General features: G+C 29.3%; 1 protein-coding gene across 2 annotated transcripts in view; it reads right to left on the bottom strand.

Annotated features, from left to right (window-relative positions):
• Window positions 1–713: 713 nt before the first annotated feature.
• Window positions 714–19,651, bottom strand: part of LOC111622375 (protein EFR3 homolog B-like) — a 30,378-nt gene continuing 11,440 nt past the window's right edge. Inside the window, exons 4-14 of one of the 2 annotated variants that reach the window (XM_023364731.1) lie at window positions 14,178–14,324; window positions 13,969–14,090; window positions 13,738–13,875; window positions 9,237–9,368; window positions 9,080–9,158; window positions 8,783–8,978; window positions 7,442–7,570; window positions 7,041–7,180; window positions 1,289–1,461; window positions 992–1,223; window positions 714–905 (exon numbers count right to left, since the gene is read on the bottom strand). In XM_023364731.1, the coding sequence (XP_023220499.1) occupies window positions 729–905; window positions 992–1,223; window positions 1,289–1,461; window positions 7,041–7,180; window positions 7,442–7,570; window positions 8,783–8,978; window positions 9,080–9,158; window positions 9,237–9,368; window positions 13,738–13,875; window positions 13,969–14,090; window positions 14,178–14,324 (1,665 nt within the window). In that variant the 3' untranslated portion in view covers window positions 714–728. Of the gene's footprint in view, window positions 906–991; window positions 1,224–1,288; window positions 1,462–7,040; window positions 7,181–7,441; window positions 7,571–8,782; window positions 8,979–9,079; window positions 9,159–9,236; window positions 9,372–13,737; window positions 13,876–13,968; window positions 14,091–14,177; window positions 14,325–19,651 lie in introns of both variants that reach the window. The other variant, XM_023364730.1, reaches the window with a different exon arrangement.

Below are 19,651 nucleotides of genomic sequence, written 5' to 3'. Positions count from 1 at the left end.
ATATAACAAGTCCTAGTTCATAAGAATGTCCAAAGTAGACGAAAATATAATATGATTAAACAGTCATCTTTATCTTTGCTCCCCCACATGTTTGTATTCGGTCAGCATTTCCATCTTTGATCCATTTTCTTCATTTCTCCATATCCGTGGCATCCTCTCTCTCCTCCGTCCTCCTCCTCTCGAATCTTCTGCCACCTTGTCGGTTCGTCTCGGCTTCGACCTTCCCGGTCTCCTCCTCCCTCTATCACTTAATTTCCCAATTTTATTTCCAACATACTCTTTGCCTCTTCTCTCCACAGGTCCAAACCATTTCAGTCTACGTTCCAACACCTTCTTACTTATAGGACTCGGCTTGACAATTTCTTTGATTTAATCATTCCTAATTCTGTCCCTCCTTGTCATATCACACATCCATCTACACAGTAGACTCTGTTTATTACAATAAATAGAGTCTAATGTATGTATGTATGTATGTACACACACATTATATATATATATATATATGCAGGAACATAAACAGTTTTGAATGTTTTTAAAGAAAGATTAAAGAATGTTTTGTATTGATTGAAATATATTTTCACTATTTATATATAGACTAAATGCTTACTTTGTAAATAAAATAAATTATAAAAACTTATTCATTTGATGGTGGTGAAAAAACTATTTTAAATACATTAAATTAGTCACTGTGACTCATATTATTAATAAAGAATCAGAGAAGAAAGCATTCATGAATATGAAGAATTCACCTCTATGAATGAAAAACAACTACTTACTTGATCAATATGTGTACACAAAGCAGGAATGGCTGTAAGATGTCCAATTAAATATAAGAAACCAGCTACAATATGATGAATAGCTATTCGCTGTGCAGAAGACATGCTAGTGTTTGTAGAAGGCAATTCCTAAAAACAAATAATTTCATTTTTATTTGTATCTTCAAAAATGCAAATTAAGGAGATAATGTACAAAACCTAGAGCAAATTCATACCTGCAATGCAAATGTAATGCGAAGCAATTCTATTAATGCTTCTTCGCTTCCAAGCTCAATACATAACAAAGCTAAGGTAGTGTATAGTGCACTAAAGTTTTCTTTAGAATTATTTCCTAACTGAATATTTTCATAAATATGTAATAAAATTTCTGGACAAACTTTCTTCATAAACATTGAATCTTGTCTTGAACATTTTTCAACATTTAACTGGGGAAATGGCTCAATAACACTGAAAAATTTGAAATGTTATAAATTAAACCTAATTATAAAGATAATATAAGATAAAATTAATACCATGGTTCAAGGAGATTTGGAAGATTGTCATGACGATCGAGTAAAGTATGAAGTATTTGCTGAACAACTAAACGTACAGCTGGATCAGGTGCAAGGGACATCTGAAGAAGTGGCTGAAGAAAAGCTGATGAAAACGTTTGGGCCATTTGAACAGTACGATATTTTGTGCCCACCTACAATACATAAATTTTATTATAGAAAAAAATGCAAAAAGAAACTTTCTAAATTAGACTAGAATGTCGAGAAATAAAAAACAAAATAAAGATTATTTAAAAATTTATTTACTATATTTCATTAAGTAACAGAATACATATTATCAAAAAGTTTAAGAAATTTCTACTATATAAATTATATTATATTGGATAATTAATATTTAAAAAAATATTTTAAATCAAATGTCTTCAAAATTTTTTTTTATGTAATTATCCCTTCCTAAATCAAAGAGCATAAAAAACAACAGAGAAAACATAAACTATAAAATATATATGACCATCAATTAATGGTCATATATATTTTATTTTGATTTAAGTTTGATTTATAGTCATCATTAAAAGTATATTGATCATGCAGATTATTGCTACAGAATGTATTTACATATCAGTGACAGATTCTGGCTCTATAATATGAGGCTGTTGTTGCAGGAAGATATGCAACACACAACTCTAATAGAATCATCTTGACTTTATATACAGTTTCAATTGTAATAATAAAAACATTAATTTTAACAAATAATAATTTATATAATAACTGTAGTAAAAATTGAGACAATTTTTATGATTTTTATCTTTCCATGAGACTGCTTCCAGTTCTGCAGTGCTTATCATAACCACTGCTGATACACATCTACCTGTATATACAAGGGGTGTTCAAAAAGTATCGGACCTTTGGTCGGCAAAAATACATTTATTGATTTTGAGGTACAAAATCCTAATCCCCTTCAAAGTAGTCTTCTTGGTAATGTATACACTTTTCCCAGTGCTCCTGCCATTGCTGGAAACACTGCTGGAACGCATCTTTTGGAATGGCCATCAGCCGGTCCGTCACATTCCACATGATGTCTTCTCTTGATTAAAATCGGGTTCCTTTTAGTGGCATTTTCAGCTTGGGAAATAGCCAAAAGTCACACAGAGCCATGTCGGGAGAATACGGAGCATGATGAACCACAGGAATGTTGTGTTTGGCGACTGAAGTCCGAATCAGATGCACAGAATGGGTGGGTGCATTATCATGATGGAGCTGCCAACTTTTGATTGACCACAGATCCGGTCGTTTGCGTCACACAGCATCACAAAGACAATGAAGGACCTCCTGGTAGTACTCCTTTGCGATGGTTTGGCCTTGTGATGCTACTCACAATACACCACCCCACGAGAGTCGAAAAAAACTGGCAACATGACCTTGACATTGCTGCGGACCTGCCACGCTTTTTTTGGCCTCGAGGATCGTCCCCGAAAGCCTGCTGAATTTTGTGGATGGTTTCCACTTGGGTATTGCCAAGTTTTTGGCAAAATTTGATGCAATATCACTGCTCACGTTGTTCAGTCAACTTACAAGGAGAGCCTACGGCTTTGGGGTAACGGATTTTGATGATCTTTGGTGTAGAGGTAGTACACCATGTGAGTGTACTACCTGTAAAATACTAAAGTGCAATACTCAAATATAATCGAGAAAATCGAACTTAAAGTTTTGTTAGCACTTTATATATAAATTATACGTATTTCTATTCGAGCGTCCTGTGGCAGAGTGGTAACGAGTCTGATTCATAAGCTTGAGTTCTCGGGTTCGATTCTCGCGTATAATTTTTTTTTTAATTCATAAATACTTATAATGTATTTATTTATTTACTCATTCATTTATTTCTTATTATTTATTTATTTTAATTTAATTTCTACTATTCCAAGTCTAATATTTTTATACTTTTGTTGACAATAACGGCGCATTCTTGACACCTATGTGTCAACTTTCCCATCTAATTGTTATCACTAACGGTGACCGATCTAATTCTCACTAGGAGCGTTTTTTCTATCGGAGTTCTTTTTCACTCACTCTTTAACAGTTCGTTTCTAAATTTCGACACGAATAGACGTATTTGTGTAGTAAAACTTATTTTGAAAAATTATTTTATAATCGAAAAATGTCGTCAAGAGAAGCAAGTTCTTCACGTTGTGACGAAAAAACTGTTGATGATACCTTTTAAAAAAGCAGCATTTATTTGTTGTTCTTGGTGTAGACAGAATTTTTGTTTTGAATGTTTTTATCATAAGTATCATTCACGATCATGTACATCTGACAATGATATGTAATTATATAATATTGCTTCAATAAATTATATTCGTTTTTCTTGGTTATATTTGAGTTTTGCACTTTACAAGTTAGTATTTTACATCACTGTATAAAGAGTTATCATCAACAGTTTTTTCGTCACAACGTGAAGAACTTGCTTCTCTTGACGACATTTTTTGATTATAAAATAATTTTTCAAAATAAGTTTTACTACACAAATACGTCTATTCGTGTCGAAATTTAGAAACGAACTGTTAAAGAGTGAGTGAAAAAGAACTCCGATAGAAAAAACGCTCCTAGTGAGAATTAGATCGGTCACCGTTAGTGATAACAATTAGATGGGAAAGTTGACACATAGGTGTCAAGAATGCGCCGTTATTGTCAACAAAAGTATAAAAATATTAGACTTGGAATAGTAGAAATTAAATTAAAATAAATAAATAATAAGAAATAAATGAATGAGTAAATAAATAAATACATTATAAGTATTTATGAATTAAAAAAAAAATTATACGCGAGAATCGAACCCGAGAACTCAAGCTTATGAATCAGACTCGTTACCACTCTGCCACAGGACGCTCAAATAGAAATACGTATAATTTATATATAAAGTGCTAAAAAACTTTAAGTTCGATTTTCTCGATTATATTTGAGTATTGCACTTTAGTATTTTACAGGTAGTACACTCACATGGTGTACTACCTCTACACCAAAGATCATCAAAATCCGTTACCCCAAAGCCGTAGGCTCTCCTTGTTAGTGGAATCCAACGAGCACTCACTACATGTCCTCACTCATAGGCTGACTGCCAGCGACTGACACTTTCTGCAGGTGGGAAAAAATCAGGACTGTGCATGACTGTCCCCTCCACAACTCCACCGAAAGAGACCTCCCATGCATCATTGGTTTATGTGGGAAAAATAAAGGTCCGATACTTTTTGAACACCCCTCGTATAAAATACTTAGCTGAATGTCCAAGGAGGGAAATGAAATGAGTGGGTTAGCCCAAAGGAGAGTGAAGTGAATGGGTTGGCCTGAGGGGATTGGAGAGTGAAGCAAACAGGAGTAAGAATGTTGGACTGAGAGGGAAGAGAAGCAAGAAAGATGTTGAGTTGAGTGAAGCAAGTGGAGGTGGAAGTGTTGGGAGTCCATTCCATGGGAGATAGGGCAAAGAGAGCAAAGTGACAGTGAAAGTCCCTTGCAGAGAGTTGAATCGTCACAAAATTTTTGTTATGCATAGTCTATTAGAAACAAGTAGGGTGAGTGAGCATAGGAAACCATGTAACCATAGAACTGGAATGTTTTTCTATGAATAATAAAAAAAAATCATGACATTCAATTGATACAAAAAATATCTTTTTGTTCTGAAATCCAATTATTATTTCTGTTTGATTTTGATAGAGAGAAACGTCTGAAGTGGAAAATCTGAAAGTTTTTTGTGTGATTTGAATAAAAACTGTTTTTTTGCAATTGATTTGAGTGTGGAAATGCATTTCAAAATTGACCTGAACTTAGTTTACATCATGAAATCCTCTATTAGAACTAGACAGATGAAAGTATACATATTAAAATTTTTGTTATGAATAGTCTATATAGGAAACAAGTGGCTGAAGTGAGGGGGAGTTGGCTTTCTTCTCTAGTAAACATCTGAAAATAATTAAAACATCTGGAACATAATAATTTTAGATCATATATTCTTGGCATATTTTAATCTTAGTACTAGTCAAGGTTGATAATAGGACTATGCCCTTGAGATTCTCAGATCCTAAAATCCCAGGAAATCAAACTTTAAATTAACAAAAATACTTCCTGAGAAATGAGATGAATTTCTGGTAATCTCAAGAGCAAAGTATATATATAATTATGATAAAAATAAAATGAATAAATTAAAAATAATTAAAATATACAATACAACTACAAATATGGTTCTGTTATGATACTTTACAACTGTCAAGTTCACTTTAAAAATTAAGTTTAAGTTTCAGAGCCAGTAAAGCAGGTTTGGGTATATTTTGTGTACAATTATATTAATTTTAAATTGTTTTGTGACTTTTATTTATTCTTTCGTTATGATGACAAAAACCAAACAGCCCAATAAATCCATTAATTTGCAAATACTTTGACCTTTTAGAAAGAAACAAAATGGTAAAATGCAAAACAGACAATGCTGTCTTTAAGGACACAAGATGCTCTATATGCAAGTTTTTGCATTTAATTTTATTTTAAAAGTTTCCATTTAAGAAAATATTAAAAATCAGCTTAGTAGATCTCATAGATTAGATATCCATTATTAAATTTTTTATTTTTTAAATTTATATAAAATAAGTAATTATATAATTAATTTCCTGTGCTACTTTTTGTAGTTCTTTAATAAAAGAAGTTAATAGTAACAGCAACAAAATAATCTAATGCAGTGTTTCCCAACGTGGGGCCCACGCCCCACAGGGATGCAATTGGATTGTTAAGGGGGGCAATTCGAAAATGGACTTGTCCAGAGTTTAAGTTAACCATATAGCCGCTATATATGTTAGGGGGGCATAAGAATTTTAGAAAGGCTTGGGGGGCATAAAAATTTTAGAAAGGCTTAGGTGGAGCATAGAACAAAAAAGGTTGGGAAACACTGATGTAATGTGTCAGTCCTGTAGCCAAAATTTTCTTTTGAGGAACTTATTTCTTAAATTTAACAGCCGACACCTAAGCTGTCTTGACTTCCAGCTGTCATTTTGCTACTGGTAGTAGGCTTCTTCCAAAATTCGAAGATAACTTTCAGTCCCAAAAGTCTCCTCCCTGCCTATGGCTGTAATGTATAATCTCCAAATACTATAATTGAACAACTTGTAAATTAAAATATAATACAGCAAAACTTCACTATAGTCTAGGCAGAAAGCAAAAATCAGGAATTTCATCTGAAATGAAGACTGTGAAGGAAACAACTTTGCTGTTTCTGTTCCAAGAAATTCCCCTTGCACCTGTAAATCAGTAGTTTGAACCCCAATTTCCCAGGAATAAAAGACTTTTAAATAATAATAGTGCCCAAATCTCTACTGCTTGATAGTGGATATAAGAATATTAACATTTTCTTTCTAATTGCCAATAAACTTACACTCTTCTAAACAAATATGGATAAATTTTATAATTATCAATCTGAGAGACCCAGAATCAAATTCAGGCAGATCAATAAAACCCCTTGAATTTTTCTGGAATGATCTATCTTGAATATGCTGGGCCCAGTCTCTCACTACCTAATCATTTCCATTGTGGACTTCAAAAAGACCCTCTTAGCATTCATAAGACAATAAGTTTTAAAAAATTTAGACAATTAGATCTTTAATAAAAAAATTATAGAGAAGGAGAAAAATCAAAGAAAATTTACACTCAAATATTTATCAATTTAAAAGAACATAAATAAAATAAATAAGAAAATATTTTATTAAGTTTCTTTTATTTTCAAATTTATTATTTTTCTTACCTTCAGCAAACTTTTTAATAAAATATGTTGTAATAAAACATCTGCTTCATGAGAATCATCCATAAGTAATGGCACTTTGTTCATGATAAACATCATAATTTCTATTTTTTGGAAGTCTGGAAGATTATTAGCAAATTCACCTACATAAAAAATAAAAGTTTTGTAAATAAAAATTACAATAACAACAAACATTATTTTATTTTTAAAACAACTGTAAAAATATAGTTACCTAGCTAAAGATACAAACCATTTTTTCTATGTTAAATTTTTTTAAACATACACAAATTACAGATTATGCCTTACATTAATTTAGATTCTAAAAATCACTATAATATTAATAAATAATATATATTATTATTTTTATTATAACAATATTAACAACAGCAATAACTGTTTTATACCAAGAGTATTAATGACGGCATCCTGAAAGTCTTTTTCGTCTTGCAAATCGGCTTCGTTAGTCGTTCGAACATCAATAGATCGTCTCAAATGATTTAATAACGAATTAAATATTTCTAAAACTGACGGACCTGAAATGAGAGCAATGTAAACATTTAACAAAAAATTTACTTTTATAATACACTTCTTTATTTTCATTATAATAAATTTATTTTACAATATTAGATATAAAAATAAATAATTACTAAATGTGCTAGAATAATTTAATTTAATCAAAAAGAAATATTTGCATATAAAAAACACTTAAAAATAAAAAATGAAAACATTTTAAAAAGCAATTCATTCTGAAAGATCATCCACTCCAACTTTACAATTTGTTGTATAAAAGAATGCACTTTAAAGAATGTAGTAACTTATATGACAGTTACAATGTAAGAGATTGAAATGTAGTTACTGAACTCATATAAGTAGACTTCAAACTTGTAATTCAATTGCTACTTTAAAACATCAAAAAGTTATTTTTAACATTTCTGATAAATATAATTTCTTTTACAAAAATTCAAAAATATATGATTTAATTAAAATGGTAATGTATTTGCCCTATTCAAATTCAACATAATCAAGAAACATTAAAAATGTGCTTGTTTGTGACTTCATAAAAACTTGTAAATTACAAATTACTTTTTTTCATTTTATCAATGTTAACTATTGAATCAACATCAAAACTAAATGCAAATATATCATTAGAAATTGGAGATAATTGTTTAAAAAAATTAAAAACTAGTTAGAGACTCTATTTTCAGTTAAAATAAATCAGGAATTTATATTTGAAAACTTTAACTATATATAATCTTTAGCCATAAAATTTGAAATAAAAATATGAAATGAAAAGTTTTGAAAAATTCAATAAATGATTTTAAAGACAGTTTCTTGAATACATGCATTACAAATATGCATCAATAATAACAGAGCACTCATTTCTTAAATAAACTGTATATTTGCAAATATGACAACTAATTAACTGAAACGTTAATTGGTCATAAGATAAGCTACGATTTTGTCAATATAAATTGTAACAATAGATAAAATAAATGAGGTCAACATAAAAGTTCACAGTCACTATAATAATTTTAAAAGATTTTTTTAAAACTTATAATATTACACTTACAATATTTAGTTTTTTAGTAAAAAGTTTCTGCTAAAAAGCTTTTTACTAAAAAAAGTTAAACATATTAAAAGCTAAAAAGAGTTAAAAATATTAAAAGTTTAAAAATATGCATTACATGAACAATGATTCAAATATATTTATTTATAGTTTTATAAAACTTGTTATTTTTCCTCACCAATGCTTTCTCCTGCAGCTATTGAAACAATATTTGATAACACATTCACGATGCTCGTACGAACTTTGGTCTCTGTACAGGTTTTAGAATCTGTTCGAGACTTGCTAACATTTTTATTTCTCTGATAGCCATTTGCTTTCGTTTTCTCATCAAGATGTCCCATCAGTATTTGAATAACTGCATAAGAATATTGGGCCTATTCAAAAACAGAATATTAATATTGAATTTAAATATGACAGCAATGTATTATATATCTTTTCTTGTTTTTCTTTAAATATAAATGAAAATTATTTATACCTGAATTGAATACATGATAATTTTAAATGTGTGAACAGCAAAATCATTAGGGACCCAAAGATCATGATTATCTAAATGTCTACATAGAAAAAAATCAATCATACATCTTAATATGAAAAAGTTATTTTTCTCGTATAAAAGTGTTTTATATTATTACTTCAGAACAGGATTCATCACAGAACGAACATGACCAAAAGTTGCTCGTCCCATTAATTCCCTCAAACAGTTCTCGGCAAGTGTCCAAGGATTAGTTTCTTCCTGCGGGGAATCTGGGGTTTCGGTTGGTTGACTACTACAAATGATAAAAATTAGAAAGCTAGATAATTACTTTGCATTAAAATTTGAATCCTTTTGAAATGTTTCAAAATGACTAGCAATTATATTTATGAAAATAACCCAAAAATATTGAATTTCATATGCAACCAATCCAATAATTAATTTAAGTATCAAATAAATGGCCAGCTTCTTTACCAATATACTTAAGGCTAAATAATTATTAACTAATTTGGCTACAGGTAGGCAATTAAGTTGCCATTTGTTTTAAGTTTAATAATTAGAAATAAATAAATTTAATTTAGAATATTCTGGAAGAAAATATCTACATTAGCTTTCAAGCTAAAACTTTGCTAATAAATATTTTGGATTTAATTTTGCTAGTAATTTGGATTTAAGTAGATTGTTATGATACCATCTTGTACTGAATTTAATAATTACATTTGTTTTGAATTCAAATAAATAATTAAGACTATTCTGGAAAACAGATTGATCTGAAATACTGCAATTTTTGCTTAGCTTACCATACAGCTGCATTGTTTATAACACTACCAGGACCTCTTGCCAATTAATTAATTTAAGAAATATAGGGTGTCCATAAAGTCTGTGTGCAATTTAAAAAATGTATAACTTTACTAGTATTTGTGATAGAGAAATTATGTAGAATGTATTGAAAATATGAAAACCTATTCATTATGTTTTTATTGTTTTATTGTATTTTATTAAGTTTCCACATGGCCACCATCACTAGTAATAAGGATAATACGATTCTGTAGTTCTCTAAAAACATTTACCAATTGATTTACAGTAATGCCTGAAATCACATTAGTTATTTTAACTTTCAAATCTTCTAACGATCGAGTTTTAGTAGATTTCACTTCAGCCAACCAAAGGACACAGTTTAGTTTTTCTTCGATTGAAGCCACGGGTCATACGTAATTTGGAAAAAGAAGTATTTTTAAAGTTTTCAAAAATTGTTAAATTATTGTGTTGAAGAGTTACTAAATAATTTTACTTAAAACTAGGTACAATACATTAGGCTTCCTAATACTTTTCACAGATTTTTTTCTATCAGAAATACTAATAGTTATAAATTTTTTAAATTGCACACGGACTTTACAGACACCCTGTATAACCATACTGAACCCTAGTTGCACCAATCTACTATATAAAACTGAAAAACTGGGCAGTCTCTGTCACGGTATGACACTAGGGGCACCCCTAGCTATTATTTAAATTAACAATATAAATTATTATATATATATTTTATATTATTACCATATAATTCAGTATATTATTTTTTTTATTTGTAATAGGAATTCATTATTACTATTTTTATCTATCTACTATATAAAACTGAAAAAATGGCTAATCTTTGTCGGCGTATCGAGCACCAGCAAAGCATAGTGGCAAACCTAGGAATTGCCAGAATCCGTGCTCGACTCTTTTTGATGGTATTCGACATGCATGCTGCTTGCTGTGTTCTTTAAAAAGAATTGGATATAGTGATGTAGGTCATAGTGAATGACAATGATAGTTATGATTTTTTGTTTCATTATGTTTTGAACTGGAGACAAGATATTATGGTATTTCTTTGCAATCATAACGGAAATATGTAGTATCTTATTGGTATTTTGAAAGTTATTTCATGAGAATTGGATGTAGTTATGTTGATTTTAGTACATGACAATGATAGTTATGGACAGTTCACTTTCAACAGTGTTCTGCCGAATGTCTTTGCGCTTTAGGTAAACCATTTGTAATTAATTATTCATCATTGCTATGCATACTAACTATTTAGTATGCTCTGATGCCTGAATGAAGCCTTAACTGGTTGGGAATATTGACTGGGCTGTGTGTACTGAATTGTTCCAGTTGGCATGGCAAGCAGTCTTTACAGTTATATTTCTATAGTAAAAACTTAACTGGAGGAAGCGTTAAGAAAGGCTATAAAACCTTTAAATTCCAACACTTTAAACCAAAAACTTAATCATACTAAAATTTTCAACCATATTTTAATAACCACCATCAGGCTGTTCAAATGACATCATTTCAAACAAATTAAGAGTTTTTTTTTTTTTTAATTTTGAAACATACCCACAATTGGTGAATTTTAACATGCCTTCAATCTTTACATATAAGGTTAACTTAAAAACCAGCGGAAACATTTACAATGATACAATTGTAGATTACAATAGGTATAAATTAACAAAAACCACATCACACATTAGGACAAGAATAAACAGAGTTATGTGCTAAGAGATTTCATAAATTGATCTCCATGCATATGATATTCCATCAGTGTTTATGCTTTATAGTTGATGAATTTGCCCTTAAAGAATTCTGTATATTTCTAATCACTCTAGATACTTCAGGTCAGCTATTTCATGGGCTGGTCTCAAAATCCTCCCTCTTGCAGGTTGACCTCCGCATCATTATCCATTGCATAGGCTGTGAGTGCAGTAGGAGGATGCCTTTTTCTTATAATTAATTCATGTTCCTTAATTCTCACAAAGACGAAACAAGAGGTTGTACCAATGTATTTTAAGTCAGTATTAAAACTATGATCTTTGATTGGAATATTGTATATCATGGGAGATGTTGACATTCTAGTGGATCTATACCTTCCCAAGAAGGCTATAAATTGTAGAATTTCTTCTATAGCATAAATGAAAGGTTCTGGCATAGGCAATCTCTTTATGTAATTTTTTTAAATACTTGATTGTATTTAAACATTTTGAACCTCTTATCATTATTCTGTTATTTAATATCAAGTTGCATGCTACCAAACTTCTTGATTAAACTGTACAGTACTCTTGCTGAGTTACAGAGAAGTGCCCATAGACATGTCCTATTTTTGTTGGTAACATTCATTATTAAAACAAAAATAATTATTTCCTGGCACTAACAAAAGGGTCTCTTATATATGCAATACCTGTTGGACACTAACCCTTTCTTGAGCAGCAGATGTAACAGCACTGAAATAAGGTACTAAATGGTATAAAGCATCATCATCAAATTTACAGAGATAATAAAATCATGATGGTAAGCATCCAACCACATTATCAATAATAATCCTAGCTTCTAAGGCAGATGAAACCACAAAGACAGAGCAAGAAATTAAAGTAGTAAGCAACTTGACTAAAGCCATTTCAAAAAAACAAAAAGCTACCTTACCCATCAAGCTGCAGTTATCCTTGCAAAGAATCCTCTATAATGATAGAGATAGGTATTCAAACTTGGTGAGGTTGGTGTACACAATTCCAAATGCAACATTCGTAGACAAGTTCAAAGCTATATTACATAAGTGCCATTACTGGGAAACTTGTAAACTGTTTAGCAGAGCATCAAGAGGACATTTTGAATAATAGATGTTCCAAGCTTACTAGAAATGTGTTAGAACATAGTTATAAACCCTTATAGTTGGAAGCCTCATTACGGCAACAATGTGAAAAGGTGAACCATATTTATCTGTGAATCTTTATATGTATCAATTATGAACACCTGTAACAGGTCCATGCTAGACATCCTAGAAATTTGGATGTCACTTTTCAAATCTCTCAGAACTTAACTTGTGGCTATATAACATGGTCTGCCACTATAGTTTTAAACCCAACATTTGTGCCATTTTAGCTACACACATTTAAAATTTATTCCAAAATTCAAAATTTGTTATGTGTCAATTTGAGTTCATTTTGTACTCAGTCTGTTGTAGAGATTTTAAAAAGATTGTTAAGAATTTACATATGTCAGAAAAATTTCACAGTATGTTCTCTTTGAATTTCTTGTTTGAAAGTTTACATTCAACATTCCATTCTAAATAATTTGGCTAAAGAAGATGGTAATGCATTGCTGAAAGTGCTTGTTTTTTTAATTTTGTGTTAAATAAAAAGAATCTTTAATGCCAAAAGACATTCATTGTTCATTGTATCTATTGTGAAATTGCCATTAAGTGTGCTTTTGATTTTGCATCTTTTTGTTTAGTGACATTTGACTGCCAACACTTTTGTATAAATTCTAAGAATTTATAAAATCAGAGAAATTTCTTCTTATTCATATTTCAGAACACATACAGAAATGCTTACATTCAAACATTTCCCTACAAATTTCTATTTTAATCATAAAAATAGTCCAAAATTTGACTGACTACATAGCAAATTTTGGACTGTTTTTTTATTACATTTTACTTAACTATGCATGACAATGGAATTGAAATTAATCAAAATGTTTAAGAGCAAAAATTTTATTTTTGTTTTTTAAAATATAAAAGTATTCTAAATGTATAGAAATTCATAATATAAAATTATTTAGAGGTTAAACAATTGTTTTAAAATTAATATAATATGAATTTTAAGTAGCTAAACAATAATCATTTAAAATCTTACTAGTGATCTTGCATATTAAATAAAAGGGAAGGAATAATTTTTTCCATATGAGCCTCATCCCAAATATTGACTTGCAAATCATCACTAACTGTTTTTCTTACAACTCCTTGAAGCCCTTTTAGTCCAGCAACTCGTAATCTGTCAAATGTACAGAATGTTATAAAATGTACAAAATCATCATTAAAATCACAATTCTTAGAAATTAAATAAAAATACTCCTTGTAAACTTACTTATTTCTTATATCAGGATCTTTATGATTATTATGACAAAGGGAAGAAAATTTTGAAACAAAAAAATCGTAGCGACGATGATAAGAGGGAGTATCTTCTTTAATATGAGCAAATTTAATAAACTATAAAATAATTTATAAACAAACAAATTATGAATATCAAAAGAAAAATTTTTACACAATCTTTTAAAACTGAAATTAAAAACTTACAGATTGAGTGGCTAAAAGCTGCATTTCGGGTGCATGATATTCAAGCAAGCGTTGTACCATTTTTAAAAAACTTTCCACAAACAAATTCAGACTCTGAGCATGACAAGCCATCAACAATTGATCCATAGCCTCCATTGCAATAACAACNATCAGATATATATTTGTTTAAAAAATTATAATTAGCAGGAAAAATAATAATAATAGAAAAGATCAAAGATAAACAGAATTTTATATAATCAGTATTTTAAATCATTACGTCTCATATTGCAAAACCAAAAATGATATTCCAAACTAGCAATTTTTAATGGTTTTAACAGCTAAATTTAATTTAATCAATATAAACATAATTTAACTTTGTACACTGTTTAACCACTATTCTTTTAAATTTCTGATTAAAAGGCTATCAATGATTATTTTAATTCATACAACAATTAACTATACATTACTGTTATAAAATATATTCAAGTTTTCATATGATTATTTATTATTTAGTTTTAAACAGTTATTTTAATTTTAATAAACAGCCAAATACTGTAAACTTAATTATAATGCAGGATCATAATCTATGAAGATAACATTCTAATTTAAAAAATATTATTATTCCAAGAGATCTATAAAAATACAATAGTAAACAAATTGCAGTAATTTATTTTTATAATATTGATAGCTTACCTTATGTAAACAAGTCTACTACCTGTACATGACTGCATGATGCAAAATAAGTTAAGTATACTGTACTTTCAATTGTACATTGCATATGAATTTTAAAAATTGAGTAAATAACTCTAAAATTGTTAAAAACTTAGAGAACTAATTTATAAATAAATGTAAATAATGTTTAAATAAATATAAATAGTGTAAATAAATATAGATAATCTATGTTTTTACTTAGGAATTAAAAAAAGACTGAAGATTAAAGAATTCATAAATTATCTATCATGGAACTCTATTGGATCAATTTAGTTTAAAAAATACAATAAACTTTACAGATAAAAAAATAAGCCAAAAGACCTGAAAAAATTTCAGATTTAAATAAATATTTGGAGCATCAGTTGATTTTATTTTTATTCTGATTAAAATAACAAAATTTGAATATGATTTTGTAAAAGTAGTTTTCATAAACTATACATTTGATAAGGAAATAAAAACTATCATATTCAAGGTACACTTCACATCTTTTAAAATGCAGATACATTAATCTTTCATAAAGAAAATCCTAAAATTTATACTGAAATTAATTAATATTTCATTTGGAGGATCTTTTTTTAAATATTAAGTTTTATATTATTATAATTGTCTAACTTTTTAATCATGCTTTCTCTACTTTAACTGTCTAAATTATAATGTTTTATTTCATCTAAATCTACTTTATGAGCCAAAATGAAATAACAGCCCTAGAACATCATTCAGTCCTAATATAAGTGATACTTCAGGGATGTCCAACCGTTCTGTTTCTCTGGGCCACATTGGAAGATGTCATGGAGGTTTGGGCCACAAGTATATATAATATACTGTGGCCCAATCCTTAAATATGCTTGTATATTCAAGGATTAACATGTCTAGATTACAGTAATAAGTATTAAATCTTTATCACAAAAAAGGATATTTTAAAAAATTACTTCTACAGACATTTCCAATTTTTACTTAGAAATAGAAAAAATCATTTATTATACAGGAGACAAACAAAAATGTATTTGAAAAACACAAATATTTGTTTTATTTGGGTCTCTAATTAATAAAAAATGACAAAACACTATTTTAAAGTGCATTTTTATTCGACTAATATATTTATAAATAATATGTAGCCCAAAAAGTNCTTAAATATATATATATATATATATAATAATCTTTAGATTTATGTTGATCTTTGTCCATTCAGTAACATTAAAAACTCACATATATAAAAATCATATACTAAATAAAATATATTAGCCTAAAATTTCAAAGCTTAACAGATACAATATATGCTTAAAAGACGTATTACTATATACTATATATCTGGAGTCCTCTCAAATACTAACTGCATAATCCTCTCAACTACCTGCCATTCAGGCAGGCAATCTGTCACTTCACCCTTCATTACTCAAATGAAATGCCTGCCATTCTAATATATCCATTGGATAATTGCAATAATTTAGCCAATTATATCATATGCAGTACTAATGTAAAGTACCCTGAAATGTAACTTAAGATTGTGATTTGCTAGGATTTGGTATTAAATACTGTCAATGATTAAGCTATGAATATACAGAGCTTTAAATATTCTGGATGTACAGAGCCTTTTTAACAGTGGCGTGGCGTGACATTTGATGATGAAGCTGTGTTTCTGTAAGAAGTTGACTTACAGGGGCAACCAGTTAATTGCACGTCAGGGTCCATTCATGTTCGTTTATTCGATAAGCCAGTAAAAACCGTACACTTCTCTAAATGTATTTTTAATAGATTATCTGACATACTTAATAAATAAGCAAGTTCAATATAATTACCTCTGTTATTAGATTCAATAGATTCCCTCTAAATGCCAATTCTTGCTTTGAGAAAAAACATATATTATATTTAAATTAATAGATGTTATATCTATTAGCTGTAATTATCTTGTTATAATTTTCAATATTTATTTTAAATTGTCTACTAATGTTAAACTCTGTTCTGCTTTGATTTCCAAATTACTTCAATTTTATCAAAGAATCAATGTGACATTTACGATTTTCATGTCTTTTGCCAGCTTTACCCAAATTATTTAAATCGTCAAAGCCATTCTTATTCCACACAGTAATTTTATTTGAAAATAGTAAGCAAGGCCTACAAAACAATTTTTGCATTTTTATTCATCCACAAAGCCATTTTATGTCTTCATAAATTTTATTGTAAAAATGTCAAACAAATTTTTTTATTGAAGTATTTATGTTTAATTTAGGCATTGGTCTTTCTCTTTTAATAATGTTTTCTTTTTCATTATATGGTCTCGAGCCAAAACTTTTTAAACTAAATTTTCAATATAACAATTACATTTTGAATCGCTAGCTACAATACAAGGGCTAAAATTAAAAATAAAATTATAAAAACTTACTTGGTAAAATAAAATGTGTTGTGGATATACATACCTGGTACAAAATATTCTTCAATTGTATTAATATACTTTTAAAGAAACTTATAATCTATATATATAATCGAGACAAGTTGATAATGATAATGATAATAATAAGCACAGAGCCCAAACGGTTAGGAGTTGAAAGTTGAAATTTGGTACAGTTAGGGTACGTCACGAAAACGAACACTAAGAAGGAATTTTTCGAAATTTCCCTCCACGGGGAGAGGGACAGGATTAAGGCTTAACACTTCCATCAACAATGGAAGTGTTAAGTAACAATGAAAGTTTTAAGTAACAATGGAATTGTTAAGAGAAAGCGACGTGCAAGACACAGATGCAGTTTTTTTCATTTTTGCAGGAAATAAAACATATTTTTAGAACCATCTAAAAATTCTCTAATTAGTCTGGAAACAAGGGGACCCAATTCTTGCATTCTGTGAAATCGAACATATTTTTAGACCCATCTAAAAATTCTCTAATTAGTCTGGAAACAAGGGGACCCAATTCTTGCATTCTGTGACTGTAACATAATAATCTTAATCTTAGTTATCATTACTTTTGCCCAAGCAACACCATGCCTACCTGCTAGTTAAATATAACTTTGTAAAGAAATGTACATAAAAATAACAAAATATTCTTTACTTTTTAAATCTTAAAACAATCCACTTAGTGAAATAGCTCCCTACGAGTGGCTAATGAATGGAATCGGAGACAGTCCTGGTAGGTGTGCAGTGCATGCATGCATGCACGTGGGCAGCCAAATCTTGAGGATGCCGATACCCGTCAATGTCAAATGTCTCTTTTGTCACATCACCAGTATACCTCAAAGGACATGACAGGATTGTAAATTTTAAACGTTTCTCACCATAGCTGTAAAAATCTATGATTGTCTGTCATTTGTTTTATAACTAATTTGTTTTAGGACCAGGTATCCATGGAAATTTCCAAACTTTACAACTTTTCAGTCACTTTTGTTAAACTGGAAAAATGTCTGTCTTTATTACATCTAATATTTCGAAGAAATCAATCCCCATACAAAAAATATAGATATAGATAATACAAAAAGATTTTTATAACAAAAATTCATAACAGTGTGTGTGGTGCCATCTGTTAGAGTTGGTGCCCATATCTAGGCTTATAGTTGTAATGGAGAATCAGTTATAGTTTGAGAATGAATGTCTGTATTTGATATTGGAAATATGTATTTATTGATGGAAATACCAATTGGAGATTATATATAGAGATTGTCGAAAATAATTTGTTCACAATCATTAAAAAGTAAATTTTTAGCAGATAATTTATTTTCTGGCATGTTTTGAGCATATGTACACTTTTTTCATAACAGATGGCACCATACACACTTTTTTTTAATATGATTAAATTAATCATATAAATGTTATTTTTTAAATAAAATCTCATAACAGACAGAAAAGTTATGCAAATTCTTGCTAGATTTCTTACTATACACCAATACTTCCTTTGACTGTTTTTGCCTTTGCATTCAATCAATTAGTCAATTGCAGTTGACTTGTTGACCTGATTGACTGATAAATCATAAAAATATAGAAAATTTGGCCCCTGTATATGCACTTTCATATTTGATTTGCCCTGTCATTTAAAATAGTTGTCCATCCTTAACTAGAACATTATTACAATAAACAGTGGATTCTCTTGAATAAGATTTCATAACAATTTAGATAAAACAATTTCTGAATAAAGTTTCCCATATGGTAAGGACCAATCTACTGTCTGGGAAACTTCATTCAGAAATTGTTTTATCTAACTTGCAAAGTGGGGAGGAGCCACATCTTTTTGCAAAATAGTGACAGGAGGAAGTTGAGGGATTGCTTAAGTTTCAGCATGTCCAAATAACTTTCTCCAGTCACTGTGACTTATCTCCTAGTCCTTCATTAACGTGCACTTATTTTCCATTCAGTACACGTGCAGCATCAAGGTATGGTATTTCTCACAAATGGCCAAAAGTGCCAACATAAAGACTGACACACATCGATTTCATTTCATGTTCATAACTTGCATGTGAACACAATGCAAGTTATAAATTTTTCTTTTATTAAACCTACTATAAGCTGGACATCCTGTATATATAAAGTATTGATAATTTGAACGAAAGGTAAGGCAATTAAGTTACCTTTCTTTTAATTCCAAATTACAAATTTTATATATATTGTTACAATTACATAAATTATATTGTTAAAATTATACAAGTCCAAATTCCTTTATATATATTTACAATAATTAGCCAAGTTATAGCCCAATGAATATGGCATCATCATTTAATTAGTGTTCATTAGAATCTGTATTTAACTGCACTCACAATATTATTTGTACAGTAAATATTTTTTCAACAGAATGAGCATATAAT

This window comes from Centruroides sculpturatus, unplaced genomic scaffold, assembly GCF_000671375.1.
Source record: "Centruroides sculpturatus isolate CEXI.00-Female unplaced genomic scaffold, Cexi_2.0 scaffold7, whole genome shotgun sequence".
In the NCBI taxonomy this organism is placed as follows: Eukaryota; Metazoa; Arthropoda; class Arachnida; order Scorpiones; family Buthidae; genus Centruroides; species Centruroides sculpturatus.
This window is presented reverse-complemented; position numbering and strand designations above follow the sequence as displayed.